The following is a 14,735-nucleotide window of genomic DNA, read 5'->3' on the forward strand; positions in this document are numbered from 1 at the left end:
TTCAAAGAATGGCAAGTGTCCCCCCCCCCCCCCACACACAATTTCCAACACCTAGTTTATATGAGTAGTTTCCTCTAAATCTTTTTTCAAAATTTTACTGTAAAGGTGATGTACAGAGGAGCTACAGTTACATAAGTCAGGTAATGAATCATTTCCTTTTGAACACTGTCACTCTCTCCCTCATTCTCTCCCAATTTCTCCTCTCCCCACTTTCTTCCCCCAAAAGCTGCATAGTTCATTTCCAACATAGTGTCTAGTGGGTTTCACTACTGAATTGGATCATAAGGGCTCAATAGCAATATGATGCTTATCATAATGAACTCTAAGAAATGGAAGAGGTTTTATTTTTTGTTTGTTTGTTTGTTTTGGCCGGTCATGGGGCCTGAATTCTGGGCCTGGGCACTGTCCCTCAGCTCTTCAGCTCAAGGCTAGTGCTCTACCACTTGAGCCACAGTGCCACTTCCGGCTTTGTTCTTTTTGCTCATGTGGTGCTGAGGAATCAAACCCAGGGCCTCAGGCATGCAAGGCAAGTGCTCTACCACTGAGCCACTTTCCCAGCCCTGTTTTTTATTTATGTACCCTTTGTCTTGTATATATGTTTATCCGATTTGCAGGAGGGAAGGGGAAACAGAAGCAGTGGAACAAAGAGTTTGTTTAAATACCTGCTTTCAGAAATGGAGAGACAAAGGGTGAACAAATGCAGCAATGGTACTCACTGGACACTATGTTGAAAATGTATTATACAACTCATGGGTGGGAATGGGAGGGGAAAAACTGGAGAAAGCAAGGGAAGGGGTGACCTTGTCCATAAAGTAATGTACTCTTTACCTGACTTATGTAACTGTAACCCCTCTGTATATCACCTTTATAACAATAAAGAAAGAAGTTAAAAATACCTGCTTTCAATTCTGGATAGAATGGTAGAGGAATTGCTATTCTAATGATATATGACAAATCTCACTGCCTCTTCAATATTTTGATGGAATTTTCACTATTACAGTCATCACTGATCAAGTTACTGGAATCTGCCTGATTCCTTTCCTGGCAGGGTCCCAGGATGACCTTTTGCACACTGATAATGCCCAGTAATTAAAAAAAAAACCTGAAAGTTCTAAAGCTTGAACTTGGGGCTTTGAGCTTGCTCCACTTGCTTACTTGGCTGGCACTCTTTATTACTCAAGCCATGCCTCTAGTCTGTAAGGTTTTTAACTAAGAAAATCAGATTTAGTTTTAGGTATTAGTTGTTAGCTTAAAAGTCAGAAATAAGTAAATGAGTCATTTTTATCATATTACTGATGCCAAATTGCCTCCTTGGAAATAATCTGCATATTTGGAAACTAGTCCAGAAATAGTTTAGTGTATATTACCATGGACGATGCTTAGTTCAAAGAAGGATTTGCTTTAGAGCAAGCAGAAGACAAAGATGACAGGGGCACTTATTTTTGTGTTCTATAAATGTGTCCAATCTCTAGTTATCACTGAAAGGATATTCTTAATAGATTTTTTTTATTTGAGAAAGAAATTAGAAGTCAAATAGTGGGCTTGGGACTGGGTGGTGAGAAGGAAAGGAATGTGGTAAGTTCTATAGTTCAGTAGTTAGTAGAACAGATGGAATCATGTTCTCACATAAAAGTTTAACCCTCTGAGTGCTGGTGGCTCAAGCTTGTAATTGTAGCTACTCAGGAGGCTGAGATCTGATGATCACAGTTTGAAGCCAGCCCAGGCAGAAAAGTCTGCGAGACTTTTATCTCCAATAAACTACTCGAAAAATCTGGAAGTGGTGCTGTGGCTCAAGTGGCTAGCCTTGAACACAAAGAGACTCGGGGATAGCACTCAGGCCCTGAGTTCAAGCCACAGCACTGACAAAAAAGAAAAGTTTAGCCCAACATTGTTTAGTACCTGGATTCCAACTGTACTAAGCTGCCCCCAAAATGCCAGTTCATAATTTGACTTTATTTTCAAATACTTGTCAGAGCTTAGTTTTGGCAAGCAGTACTTCTTACCTTTTGAACTTTTCAGACTGCTGAGCTGAGGGAAATGGCTAGAGTTTTCCTTTGAACAAAAGCCTACGTGGATTTTTTTGAACTTATTTATTCAAATGTTCTGAATACAAATGAACCCCCTTGGTTGGATATTTATTATTGCTCACTGCCTTGACATAGAAACTGCAAGCACTGTGACAAATGGGCTGAAGGGTCTGGTTTTGCTGTGGCTCCTTCTGCTGAAATCTTCCTTGGAAGATTTCTCACTGTCACACTCCTTGGCTATGTCAGCACCTGCTTTTCCAAGCCAATGGTACTCAAAGGATCTGGTTTTTAACCATAAACTTAAAATTTCAAGCACACAACTCTGCCTCCATTAAGTAAGGTTTTTAGTTGACTCATTATGAAACTGTATAAAGCAAAAGCAACCAGGAAGTTTTAAAGAGAAAAAGACTCTAGACTAAAAAAGACAAAGAAGATGTGAATAAAATTTGTTGGACACTCAATATGTACATTTGAAATATAGATTAGCAGTATGTGGGAGGCACAAAGAATGACCATTTGGCACCTAAGAATATTTAATATTTTTTGTGAAACTAATATACAACGATTCTTAGAAAAGGGTAAATTAAACATGGATTTTGTAACTCTTTTTAGCAGCTCACAGTTTCCCTTCCCATCATTATGTACCATGTTGAGTACAAACCAAGGAATGGTTCACTGAGTTGGAGAAAATGTAACTTTTGCCTTCCAGCAATTCATGCCTGTGTGGGTTTTAAGAACAGGGCAAATTCTTTTTTACTACAAAGACTAAGGAGGACTATGATGGCAAATTCTTCTCTTCACAGAAAGGGGTGAAGGCAGTTTGAAAAGTAGGTTTAGACCATTCTGAGAGTTGTCACACCCCTTTAGCCCATTTAATTTCTTTCCATAGAAATAAAAATGACATGGAATACAAATAACATGACAGTCCAAATTCTTTGGGAATGAGTTTTGTAAGTAGATTTTTTTAAACCAGCGGGTGAAAATATAGATGTCTGCATTTCTGTTGCTCATATTTGTAAATAATATTGTTATGTGTTATGTATGAGCCTGGTATACTGGACAAGTGTTACGTGCTAAGAGAGATGGTCTCCGTGACATTAGACACAGTGTGGACTGGTATGGCCGGTGTCTCTAACAGTGAATTTACTTCATATCCTATCAATGGGTTTCTTTCCACATGAGAACTTGAAATCATGACCTAAAACCTACTTTTTTTTTTGTTCACAGTGGGGTTTAAACTCAGGTCCTTATGCTTGCTAGGCACATGCTCTACTACTGAGCCATGCTTTTAGTCTGTGCTTTCCTGGTTATTTTTGTGATAGGGTCTCCATTCCAGCCTTGATGAGTGCCTAGACCCTGATCCACCTATTTTAGGCTTCCTATAGTTTCTGGGATGGCAGAAACATGCCACAACATCCAGCTTTTCTCCACTGAGGAAAATAGACTTTTCGGTTAGAGCTAGCTTGGAACTATGATCCTGTCAATCTCAGCTTCAACATAACTTGGGATGACAGGTGTATAATGCACTGCTGTGCCTATGGATTAGGGGAATGAGGCCTCTCAAACTTGTCTGCATGTTCTGGCTTTGAGCTATAATCATCCTGTTCTCAGTTTCCCAAGTAAGTTAGGATACAGGACTGAGCCACCAATGCTTGCTTTCTAAAACCTCTTTTAAGGTTATTTAACAATTCTTCATAAAATTTGGACTAGAGTGTATTAATTGGGCAAAGGGGCTCCAATGTGATATCTCCAAACATGTATACAATGTACTTTGATCAAATTCAGTCTTTATTCTATTTTAGTTTTCTTAAGTAGGACATTAAAAGTCCTCTAAAGAGAAAGCTTGGTTTCTCAGCAATATGATAGACATTAGTGGCATCATCTCTTTAGGTTGCTATAATAAAATGATATAAATTAAGTGGGTTCTAAACAGGAATTTATTGTTTACAGTTCTGGAGGCTAGAAAGTTCCTGATACAGACATCTCCAGAGTTGATGTCTGGTGAGGCTTATAGACAGTACTTTCTAGCTGTATCCTCACGTGGTGGAAGACACAGGCAATTTTCTGTGGTATCTTCCATAATGATATTACTTCCATTTATGTAGGGTTCTCTCTTCATGACCTAATCACCTTCTCAAAGTCCGCATTGGCTAATGTCATCTCCTTACAGGTTAGGATCTCAACATAGGAATTTGGTGGGGGTGGGAGGGTGGTTCACGAACATTTGAACCATGGCATTGCATATATCTGATACCTACACCTTTTCCACTGGCCGTCCTGCTCATGGACATGGTGCTTGGAAAGCTATGTTTCTGGATGAACAACATGGATTTCTGGCTATAGCTCACTGGTTCAGACTTTCCTTTCAGGAAATTTGGAATGGAGATCCCAGAGATGAGAGCTGTGGTCTATGAAATGTGAGAAAAAAGGATCCTAAACTACTGTTGCTCTTTGGAAGGTACTCAGACTTTTTGAGTGGAGTCAGTGTCACACTAAAAAATCTTGAGGACATTTTGCTCAGTAATGTTTATCTTTAAAAAAAAGTAGTTGAATTTTCTATTAGAATAATGACCACATATAATATCAAGGATTAGTATGTAACAGAGTCAAGAACAGAAAATATTTAAGCCCTTGGCAATCAAATCAAGAACATGGTAGAAAGATGATGAGGATTATATTCAAAGAGAATGCAGGCTTTTGACATTTCCCTTTCACCCTTTAGGAAAAGTGCTAGGTATACTAATAGTACCAAGCTTATCTTGAAGACCTAAGCCTTCTAATTATGCTCAATATCACATTAGGAATAGAAGTCTGTTCCTATCTTAAAAGTGAGACACGAGTACTTTCTTCTTTTTAACACTCCGAATGAAGAATTCTTTCTTCTGAAAGAAAAGGCAGATGCTTGGAGGCAGGCAGCTTTGCTGACTTCCTCCCTTTCCCACCCTCACGTTATTAGTTTTATTTTTTGAAATCATATTCTTCCTTTCACTTCTATTAGAGTTGAAGTCCTTTATCTCCAAATAGCTTTTCAACAGAGGAGTCAAATATGTTACAGAGAGAGGCTGAGGAAGTAGAAATGCCTGGGGGAAAAGTACTAACCATTTTTAAAATTTTTACAAGACCAGGGACTATGCTGGCGGCTTTTTTTTTGACATATATGCTCTCCTCCTGCGTGAGGCATAAATAGATGCTCAAATGTACTTAATTCTAACTGCACTTATAAGGTTGAGCATATTAGTGGAGAGTCAAAAATTAAGGGAAAGCCATATTTCTACTGTTTTCAAACCTCTTAAAGATCCGTGGGAAAATGCATGTTCCTCTGTGCAGTTCACAACATGCTCTGAAATCTATCTTCAAGCTCTAAGTAAGTATTATATCAGCGTTGTGTCCTGTGTTTTAAGTATGTATTGATCTGCTTCCAGCAAGAACTGAAAAGGAAACTCAAGGTGAAACTTCTTTCCTGATATAGTGGCAAGTCAATGATGACTGCAGGGACCAACTGTCAAGTGAGAAACAAAATCAGTGCCAGGCAGCAGACAGAGATGCTCACCCGCAAAGATGTAGCTTCCCAAAGTGCACAACCTCCCTCCTCCAGCCCTGGGTGGTCCCTGCGTAGTAGGTGCTGCTGGGGTGGTGCTCAGTGGAGCATAAGGAGCTGATGTGGCTGCTGCTGTGGTAGCAGAGGGGGAGGAGTAGGTGCCAGGTGGCCCCGAAGTCCCTTGAAAATTCCAGTCTGACCGGATCAGCAGATGAACTATCAGTGGAGCATCCAATGTTGATCTTGGCATAAAAGAAAAAATGAATCAGATTACCTCAGAATAACAAGCCAGGGAATAATTCAGCACTTATTTCCATTTTCCTGGAAACTATCTGGCTGAAATATTTAACATTGCAAGATTCTGGTTTTTTTTTTTTTCAGAGTTGTATCATATATTGCTTTTAAATTAAATTTCTTCTCATAAAATACCGCAAAAGATTTCATGAAAAATTTATTTCCCTTCATTTTATAAGAAACTTGGAAGTGGGTAAAACAAAGGCTGGGATAATTCTAAATTTTAACTTTGTCCATTTACATAGAAAACCCAAGAATTTCATCATAATGAAAAGAGTGTTTCCTTAATCCTTAGATTTTTCCCTAGTCTATTGGGTAGGAATATCTCTTTTCTCTTCTTAGAAAACCTTCCAGTTAATTCCAAAAGTCTTGAATTTGGAGAATTTTCTACACAAATTCCATGTCAAAACAAAACAGAATACAATCATTTTTCTTTTACTATTCTAGTCTGAGGAAAGATGAAAGTTGTATGTATGTAAGGTGGACAAAGTGCTATTTTGATACAATTCCACATAGTGAAGTAGCTAACACAGTCAAGAAACTAATCAATCCATCACATGTATAGTTACTCTGTGTGTGTGTGTGTGTGTGTGTGTGTGTGTGTGTAGAACATCTAAAATACATCCTTTCGGGGGTGAAGGGGATGGGAGGGCAGGGAAACAAAGGAGAAGGCAACAATGCTTAATAAGAAATGTACTCATTACCTTGCTCATGTAATTGTAACCCCTCTGTATGGTAGTTTCACAATAAAAAACTTATTAATAATAAAAAATAAAATACTTTATGAGTAAACTATTGACATTTGGCAGAACACAATTACAGACACTTGTCTCTATCTTAATGTTTTGTTTTGGGCAGTATTGGAATTTGAACTCAGGGCTTTCTGCTTGTTAGGCAAACATTCTACTGTTAATCCATGCCTTAGGTCCTTTTTTGCTTGGTTATTTTTAAAGTAGGGTCTCATTTTTGATTTGCCTTGACGGGCTTGGATTATAATACTCTATTTATGATTTCCACATAGTTGGCATATGCCACCACACCAGTTATTTTTGTTTTATTTTTCTGATGAGATGAGATCTCATGAATTTTATTTGCCCAGGCTGGCCTTGAACTGTGATCCTTGTAATTTCAGTTTCCCACAAAGCTAGGATGACAAGAATATGCCACCATACCCAGCAATTGGTAGAGTGGATTCTTGTGGACTCATTGCCCTGGTTCATCTGAGACCATGATCCTCCCAATCTCAGCCTCCCAAAGAAACAAAGATGTCTATACCTTTTGGTAGCATTTAAAGCATTTTATATATTATATACATATATATATATATGTGATATGTAAAAATAATAGAAAATTTAAAGTAGATACAAACAAATTTTCTATCTAGGAATCATTTGATCTTTAACATTTGAAATCACAAGACACAATTGTAATTTAAAGGTCATAGGCAGATAATATCAAACAAATATTCAAAATTGTGTTGGCATAATATGAAGCTTTTTTAAGTAAGTTTACTGGCTGTGACACATATCTGTGCTATGATATTCTGGTGAAATGCATCTTTTGTTTTGCTGATTTTACCCAGGTTTTAGAAATATGTGAAGGGGTTCAATTTAATTATGAATTTGCTTTATTGAAAAAATATATAAGACAAGCATGAATAGTAATAAAATACAGACTAAGTATATTTAAAATGATAAAACAGTGCAATATTGCTTAAAATTTAAAATTCATAGAAGCATATAAATATTATATAAATGTGCTAGTATGACACAGATTATAGTTACATTGATGTAAGACCTAAGAAAAGTTAAGTTTTAAGTAAGAACTTAAAAAAGAATATGAGAATAATATAATCCTTTTTGTTTTTATAATGCTTAAAATTGTTCCAACTAATTATTATAGTAGACAGAGAAACTATGTTGTAAGAAAGCAAAGCAGTTGGGCATTGATGGCTCATGCCTATAATCCTAGCTACTCAGGAAGCTGAGATCTGAGGATTGTGGTTCAAAGCCAGTCTAGGCAGGAAAGTCCGAGAGACTCATCTCCAGTTAACCACCAGAAAACCAGAAGTGGCACTGTGGTAGAGCACTAGCCTTGAGCTGAAGAGCTCAGGGACAGAGACCAGGCCCACAGTTCAAGCCCTACAATAGACAAAAAAAAAAAAGAAAGAAAGCATAACAATGGGTTCTGGTAGTAAAAGTGAATTATGATGCCCCAAAATTTGATGACCTTACCAAGTGGGAAGTCACAATGTGTGAAATTATCTAGATATCACTCCTCTTTCTTAGCTTTTGCTGGAGATAAAACTTAAAAGTACTTCTAATTGAATAAAGTTAAATACCTCAAACTGTATGATGGTGTTCTCATTCACATTCAGGTCTCGGGTAGTGATGGAATGCTCTCCGATTTCATTAGAAACAAACACCATTGCTGAATCTTCCTCCCTGTTATTCAAGAAAACAATGTGGAAATTGTTTAGGTAAAAATTCATCTTGACTTGTATAGAGCAGTGGATTATTTTTAGCTTTTCAGTTAAGTACTTACGGTGCTCCTTTGGAAGAATATGGGCAATAAAGACCGATGTTACCACCTGGATAGAAAAACCAATTGTCTTCTCTGGGACCAAAGTCAAATGTATCCAAAAGTATCACGGGGTTGTTCAGATTATTTCCATCAATAATAAAGTCATCAACAATCCAGATTTCTTCTTTCTTACCTAAGGCATTTTTAGATAAAGCATGTTTTTCAAAGATGAAAATCAGATGGACATTTTTGATCATTGGAAGAAAGTAAATGACAGAAGGAATTCAGCAACAACAGGCTGAACATATGCCTTCAAGACAAGACCCACAAACAATTTAACAGTGTATTCACAGTGATCAAAGTGTGAAAAAATTTAAGCTTGACACCATATTAAGTTGACAAAGCACAGAAGTGCCTCACTAACTTCAGAAAGCTGTGACAAACAGCTTATGGACCTGTGTTGGCCTTTCAGTCACAACAAAGCTGTGGACCCTGCACAGAAGGAGAGGAGATGAGTATGGTTAGTGTTTGGATGAGTCTGCTTTGGTCTAACTGGTCTGTGAGGATGAATTCAGAGCCGAGGTACACTACTTCATTCAAATTGCAACTCAGGGCTGTTTAAGCATCAGACAATGACTTGCTTCCATCAGACTAGGACTGAAAGATCATAGACACTACAATATTGTCCTGATCCCTAACTGCGTTTAGCTATATTATTTACTTGACATAGGAAAAAATGTCCCTATGATTATATAATATGTTCTTAATGCCTTTCAAAAATGTGTGGTAGTGTATGAGAACTTAGTGAGACCATTCTTGATCATCCTAGTCTCTGACTGACTTGGACCAGGTATCTTAAGGAGATGTTACAGGGCAAAAGACAAGGGCAAACCCAATTGCAGTTGTCCAACACTATCTGGACTGAACTTGAATTGAAGTGTAAAAACCAGGCCAAGCAGAAGCCTTGAGATTTCCCCTAGGTTGTACTCCACTGATTCCTACTTTTAGTACAATTCACACAAAACATTAAGGATCTATAAACAGGAGTCTGAAGCAATAAACTGATGCTGTAAAGGAAATCCAATGCATCTATCTTTGTCTAATTCTTAGACCTTTCTTTTGTTTTCTTATTTTGCAAGTGGGTAGGAGAACACAATTAAAAAAATCATATGTACATTTCAGAGATTACATGAGGACTGAGCACTCTTCTGGATTTTGAGCCTCTATTTATTTGTTGGATTTTTATTATATTTACTGTATGTATATACAATATGTCTTGTATAATATCTTATGTCTCATAGAATCAGTTATTATATAAGCCATTTAGGCAAAACTCCATCATGATTGTCTTTTTACCTACTAACATATCTATCCATGTATGTATCTATCTCATAAGTTGTTTTGTATTTTTTTACTTATTAGTTATAAAGGAAATACAAAGTTAAATTTCATAACCATTTCTCCATTACCTCTGAATGTGGAGTACGTGCTTATTTAGATGATTAAATGCATGATGTTGTAAAATTTGGTCTTTTATAATCAACAATAATAGAACTATAAGAAGCAATGGAACATTAGAAATTCATAAAACCATTTTCTGTAACAATTTAAAATATTTTAATCCAAATCCAGTCATTTTAATTTACCACTGAAGCAAACATATGTGACAAGAATATCATATTAGGCACTCTCTTACCTTGCCACAGCATTTCCTACAATGTTCTATTTTACTAATAAAAATGCTTACTTAGTACTGTGCATTCCTAAGTGAATTCAACAAAAATATAGTTACAATTGGTAATCCTGGGTTGACTTGAACCTTGATCCTCAGATCTTAGCTTCCTGAGTAGCTAAGACTATAAGCATGAGTCACTGGTGCCTAATGAAATACTGGATGATGATGATGTTGATGTTGATGTTAATGATGATGATAATAATTACTGCTGCTATTACAATTACTGCTAGTCCTGGGGTTTGGGTTTGAATTCAGGGCCTGGGTGCTGTCCTTGAGCTTATTTTTTCTCAATGCTAGCACTCTATCACTTGACTCACAACTCCACATGCAGTGATTTTTAGTGGTTAATTGGAGACACGAGTCTCATGGATCTTTCTTCCTAGGGATCTCGGCCTCCTAAATAGCTAGGATTACAGGAGTGAGCCATTGATTCCCTGCTAGATGATTGTTTTAAAAAACATCTAGCTATTTAGGATTTAGCTATGCTTACAACATGAAGAGAGTGTAAGTTCTCCAGTTAAGCATGAAGAGATGATAAATGAAGACACATGAAGTCAAATATTCCTTGAAAACAGACAAAAGTGAGGTAAGTAACATGCAGGTGCTGTGGACAGCTACCAAGCAAACACTTTAAAAACAGGTATATTAACATACTACTGTTACTGATCACAGAACACATGCATTTTTACCATTATTGTAAGGTTGCCAGAGCCGGAACCTCGTAGCATTGGTTTGGGCACTGTACGGCAAGGGGACATTAATGAAAAGTATGTTGGTTGTTTGAGGGAAGTAAAACTCATCCATCAGGTGCCAAATTATTCCTCCATTAACAGAGAATTGCAAGAGGATAGAATGGGACCTCTCTGGGGTACCTAGGAAAAAGGTAACAGAGGTGTAAAGTCATGTGAGAATGATGGGGATCTTAGCTTACTCTTCTGCCATCAGAGTTCAAGCCAATTTATGTTCACATAGAGGCTTTCAGTAGCTTTAGAAGCTACTGAAAGTGATGACAGGGAAGGCTCTGTATATGAATATTTTTTTAAACCACACAGTATCTTGGATTTGCATATAACACTCTTTCAGATGAGTGCATGCATCATTCTGAATTTAGAAACTATGGTAAATACATTTTCAATTTTAATGGCATCATAGGTTTACAAAATCAAATATTTATATCTTGGTTTATAGACAAAAAATTACTTTAAAACTTACTTCCATAATGTTATGATTCTTAAGGGAAATCATTTCATAAACTTTGAAAAATCAGAATGACAAAGAGAAGGTTTCTTAGAGCTCATAGTTTTAAAAATACAAATTTTTCATAAATTAAGAAAATTTAATTTTCTTAACTAAATTTTCTGAAGCAGTGACAGGAAGACTCAAGGTTATAATGATAAATATAGCAACCATAAAATAAATGTGATTACCAGAGTTATATGAGATAATTTAGAACCAGAAGTTTACTGTATGATTAAGCTGAACTTAAAGAACACTTGTGAATACTGATGAACACAAGTTTATGACAGCTCTTCCACATAAGGAAATTTATGGGCCCTTGAATCTGTTTTCTTTGTGAAGGAAGAATTATACATAGAGAATTTTCTGGAAGGAAAGCAATGAGTGTTTACTTAAGGGAACAACTTACCTTTTGCTATAAATCTAAGTGAAAACTGGACATACATAGTATTAGTACAATCTAGGTCTCTTGAAATAAGCATTCTCAGTCCTTCCTGAAAACAAAAACACATGAATTAAGCAATCTTCTTTCATCTGCATGTCTTACTACTTACTACTTAATTCCTATTAAGTAAGCAGTAGTAACATATAACGAATGATAAATAAGCAATATTTGTCATGTGCAAAAGGAAAAATGAAACCATTCCCGTTTCCCTGTTAATGTTTCTGTGCTTGAATAACACAATTCCAGTTTTGCACCTCTAAATCTTACTCTGCTGTGATTTAGAGTAGCGTAAGAATGATAGCACTATCTATCTACAGGACTTTAAAAAATAGTCTCCTTTGATCACAGCGTGTTGGGAAAGAAGGAGGAAGCAGATGGGAAGCTTGCCAAGTGCTCCTGCTGGAGGTCAAGAACTAATAGGTAACTTTTTCAGCGTTCCAAGGAGTCTCAGGACCTCCCTACTCCCTTGTCTGCTCTGCCAGCCCCAGGAGGCTCCCATTCAGGCTGACACAGCACTCTCTTGCCCCATACACTTGGTCATGTTAAATAAGGCATAACTAAAGCAGGCCCTCATGCCCAGGCTGTCACCACTCATGTGGAGATGCCAAGAAACAAGGAAAGAGATCACATGAGCTTTAGTAATTTTTTCTTCCAATTAACTATTTCTGGTTGCCTGAGATTGACAGCTGGAAAGCTTGTTTTCTTCATGTGTTCACAGGATTGTGGTGACAGCCAGGATGACAGATCTCACTATGCAAATGTCTCAAGATCCAAATAGGCCTTCTATTCTGCTGGTGCAACTGTTGAATATGGTGACACTTCTTGGCTTATAGCTGTGATGCTGAGTGGACACTGTCAACTGGTTCTTCCTTTTCCTTGGTCATCTTTGTGGTACTGGGGTTTTAAATGAAGGCTTCTCACTGTTAGGCAGACATTTTATTTCCAGTCCTTTTTTTTTTTTTTTTGATTTGGTTATTTTTGGGTCCTACTTTGTGCTCAGGTCAGTTTGCACTGAGATATTTCCATTTATACTTCCCACTGCCATAGCTAGGATGACAAGCACATGTTACCTCATGCAGCTTTTCATGTTGAGGTGAGGTCTTGGGGAAAATATATCTATATCTATCTATCTATATCTATATCCATATCTATATCTATATCTATGTGTGTGTGCGAATTTTATTTTTATTGTAAAAGTATTGTGCAGAGGGGTTAGAGTTACAGAGGTCAGGTAATGAGTACATTTCTTTTTGAATAGTGTCATTTCTTCCTTTGTTTTCTCCCACTTTTTTTTTCCCTCCAAATCCCCCTCCTCCACAAGTTGAATAGTTCATTTTCAACAGTGTCTAGTGAGCATTAGCTGCATTAGTTCACTCTTGTCCTGCCATTTTTCTGCTTCCCTTTACCCTCCACCAAACAGCAAACTTACAGACCTATGAATCTACAAGTAAACACAATGGATGATAAAAAGACAAAAAATTATACTTGGACATGATAAACAGGACTCTAAACATTCACACAGTGAGACCAAAGAAGGATATTCTTAGGAGAGGATCATAAAGCCTCAATAGCTATGTACATATGATCATATAACATGATGTCTATCAAAATGAACTCCAAGAAATGGAAACAAGAGGTTTTTTTCATTTTACTTTTCATGTTTTTTTTCCCTTTTGTCACTGTCTTGGGAATTTGTTTAGCCTTGCTCTGCTATTCTCCTGATACCGGTCTCCCAAGTAGCTGGGAAAACAGACATGTGCCTCTATGCCCCGATACTGGTTGAGATGGGAACTTTCAGACATTTTTCTGGGATGGTCTTGAACTGCTATCCTTCAAACTTTAGCTTCTTCAACAGCTAGGATTACAGGTCTGACCCATGGTGCCTAGATATATGTGAATATTTCTTTTACATCCTTTTCTAAGGGACAGTAACCCATTTGTGCCAAATGTGAAGAATTCTTTTGTAAACAAGCTACTGTAATTAATGATACTATTCCTGTATCTATAAACATGAAAAAGAAATGATCATTTCCTTTTTCATGAAAGAATGCCTTTCTAGGTCAAACCTCAGCCTAGTGAATGGTGCATACTGAGCACTCCATGTCTTGCAGAGCTGATAGGTAGTATGTCTAGTACATGTAATGCTTGGCTGCTCTTGCATCAGCCTGGCTAACGGGGGAATAGGAAAGACTATGCATCTTTCCTATTTATAGGACCACAGTAATTCTAGCTTAAATTTTCTCAAGAAAAGACCCTTGAATAAGTTACAGGGCTTCTGCTCTTCGATTTTGTGAGTGACTTCAAGTGTATGACAAGTTAGCTAGTGGTTGTGTGTCTTACCCGAGATTAAGTACAATAAAATACAATATTCCATATGAAATGTGCTACCTCAATTTCTTAGGTCTTTCAAAATTCTTCAGGACTTGTAAGTCATTCAACATTTACAAGCATTTCTCTTTTCTTATCCAAAACCTGAGAAGAATTTGGATTCAAAGGAAGATGATAACTGGCATCTATTAACTATAATTGAAAAAGATCCAGGGTGCCTAATTTTCTGAGTGTTAAATATTCATCATTAAGGTTATATTGAAACCCATGCAGACTTTTGTCAATGACTTCATTTGCACACCTAGATCAGTCAATATCCCCATGCTGAGAGGGACAGGTTGTAGCATGTATTCACATATGGAGATATACCAGCTGAGCAGAGTTTCACTCAATTGATTAAAATTTCCCTTACCAGACATCTACGGTAAAATACAAAAATATACTAACAGTGTTTGGGAACGCTATTGAACTTGCTTTGATGTTTTTCTTTTTCTTTTTTGTCGGTCATGGGGCTTGAACTCTGGGCCTGAGTGATGTCCCTGAACTCTTCAGCTCAAGGCTGGCAATCTACTACTTGAACCATAGTACCACTTCTGGTTTTCTGGTGGT

At 37.1% G+C, this 14,735-nt stretch overlaps 1 protein-coding gene across 2 annotated transcripts in view; it reads right to left on the bottom strand.

The window, feature by feature from the left end:
* Reln (reelin) overlaps nucleotides 1–14,735 on the bottom strand; it is a 452,156-nt gene that overhangs the window by 64,701 nt on the left and 372,720 nt on the right. For both annotated transcript variants that reach the window (XM_042684785.1, XM_042684786.1), the window contains exons 37-41: nucleotides 11,763–11,847; nucleotides 10,807–10,989; nucleotides 8,404–8,575; nucleotides 8,201–8,303; nucleotides 5,578–5,807 (exon numbers count right to left, since the gene is read on the bottom strand). In XM_042684785.1, the coding sequence (XP_042540719.1) occupies nucleotides 5,578–5,807; nucleotides 8,201–8,303; nucleotides 8,404–8,575; nucleotides 10,807–10,989; nucleotides 11,763–11,847 (773 nt within the window). The remainder of the gene's footprint in view (nucleotides 1–5,577; nucleotides 5,808–8,200; nucleotides 8,304–8,403; nucleotides 8,576–10,806; nucleotides 10,990–11,762; nucleotides 11,848–14,735) is intronic.

Source organism: Dipodomys spectabilis, unplaced genomic scaffold (genome assembly GCF_019054845.1).
Source record: "Dipodomys spectabilis isolate Male_0828 unplaced genomic scaffold, ASM1905484v1 ptg000089l, whole genome shotgun sequence".
NCBI classification, from domain to species: Eukaryota; Metazoa; Chordata; class Mammalia; order Rodentia; family Heteromyidae; genus Dipodomys; species Dipodomys spectabilis.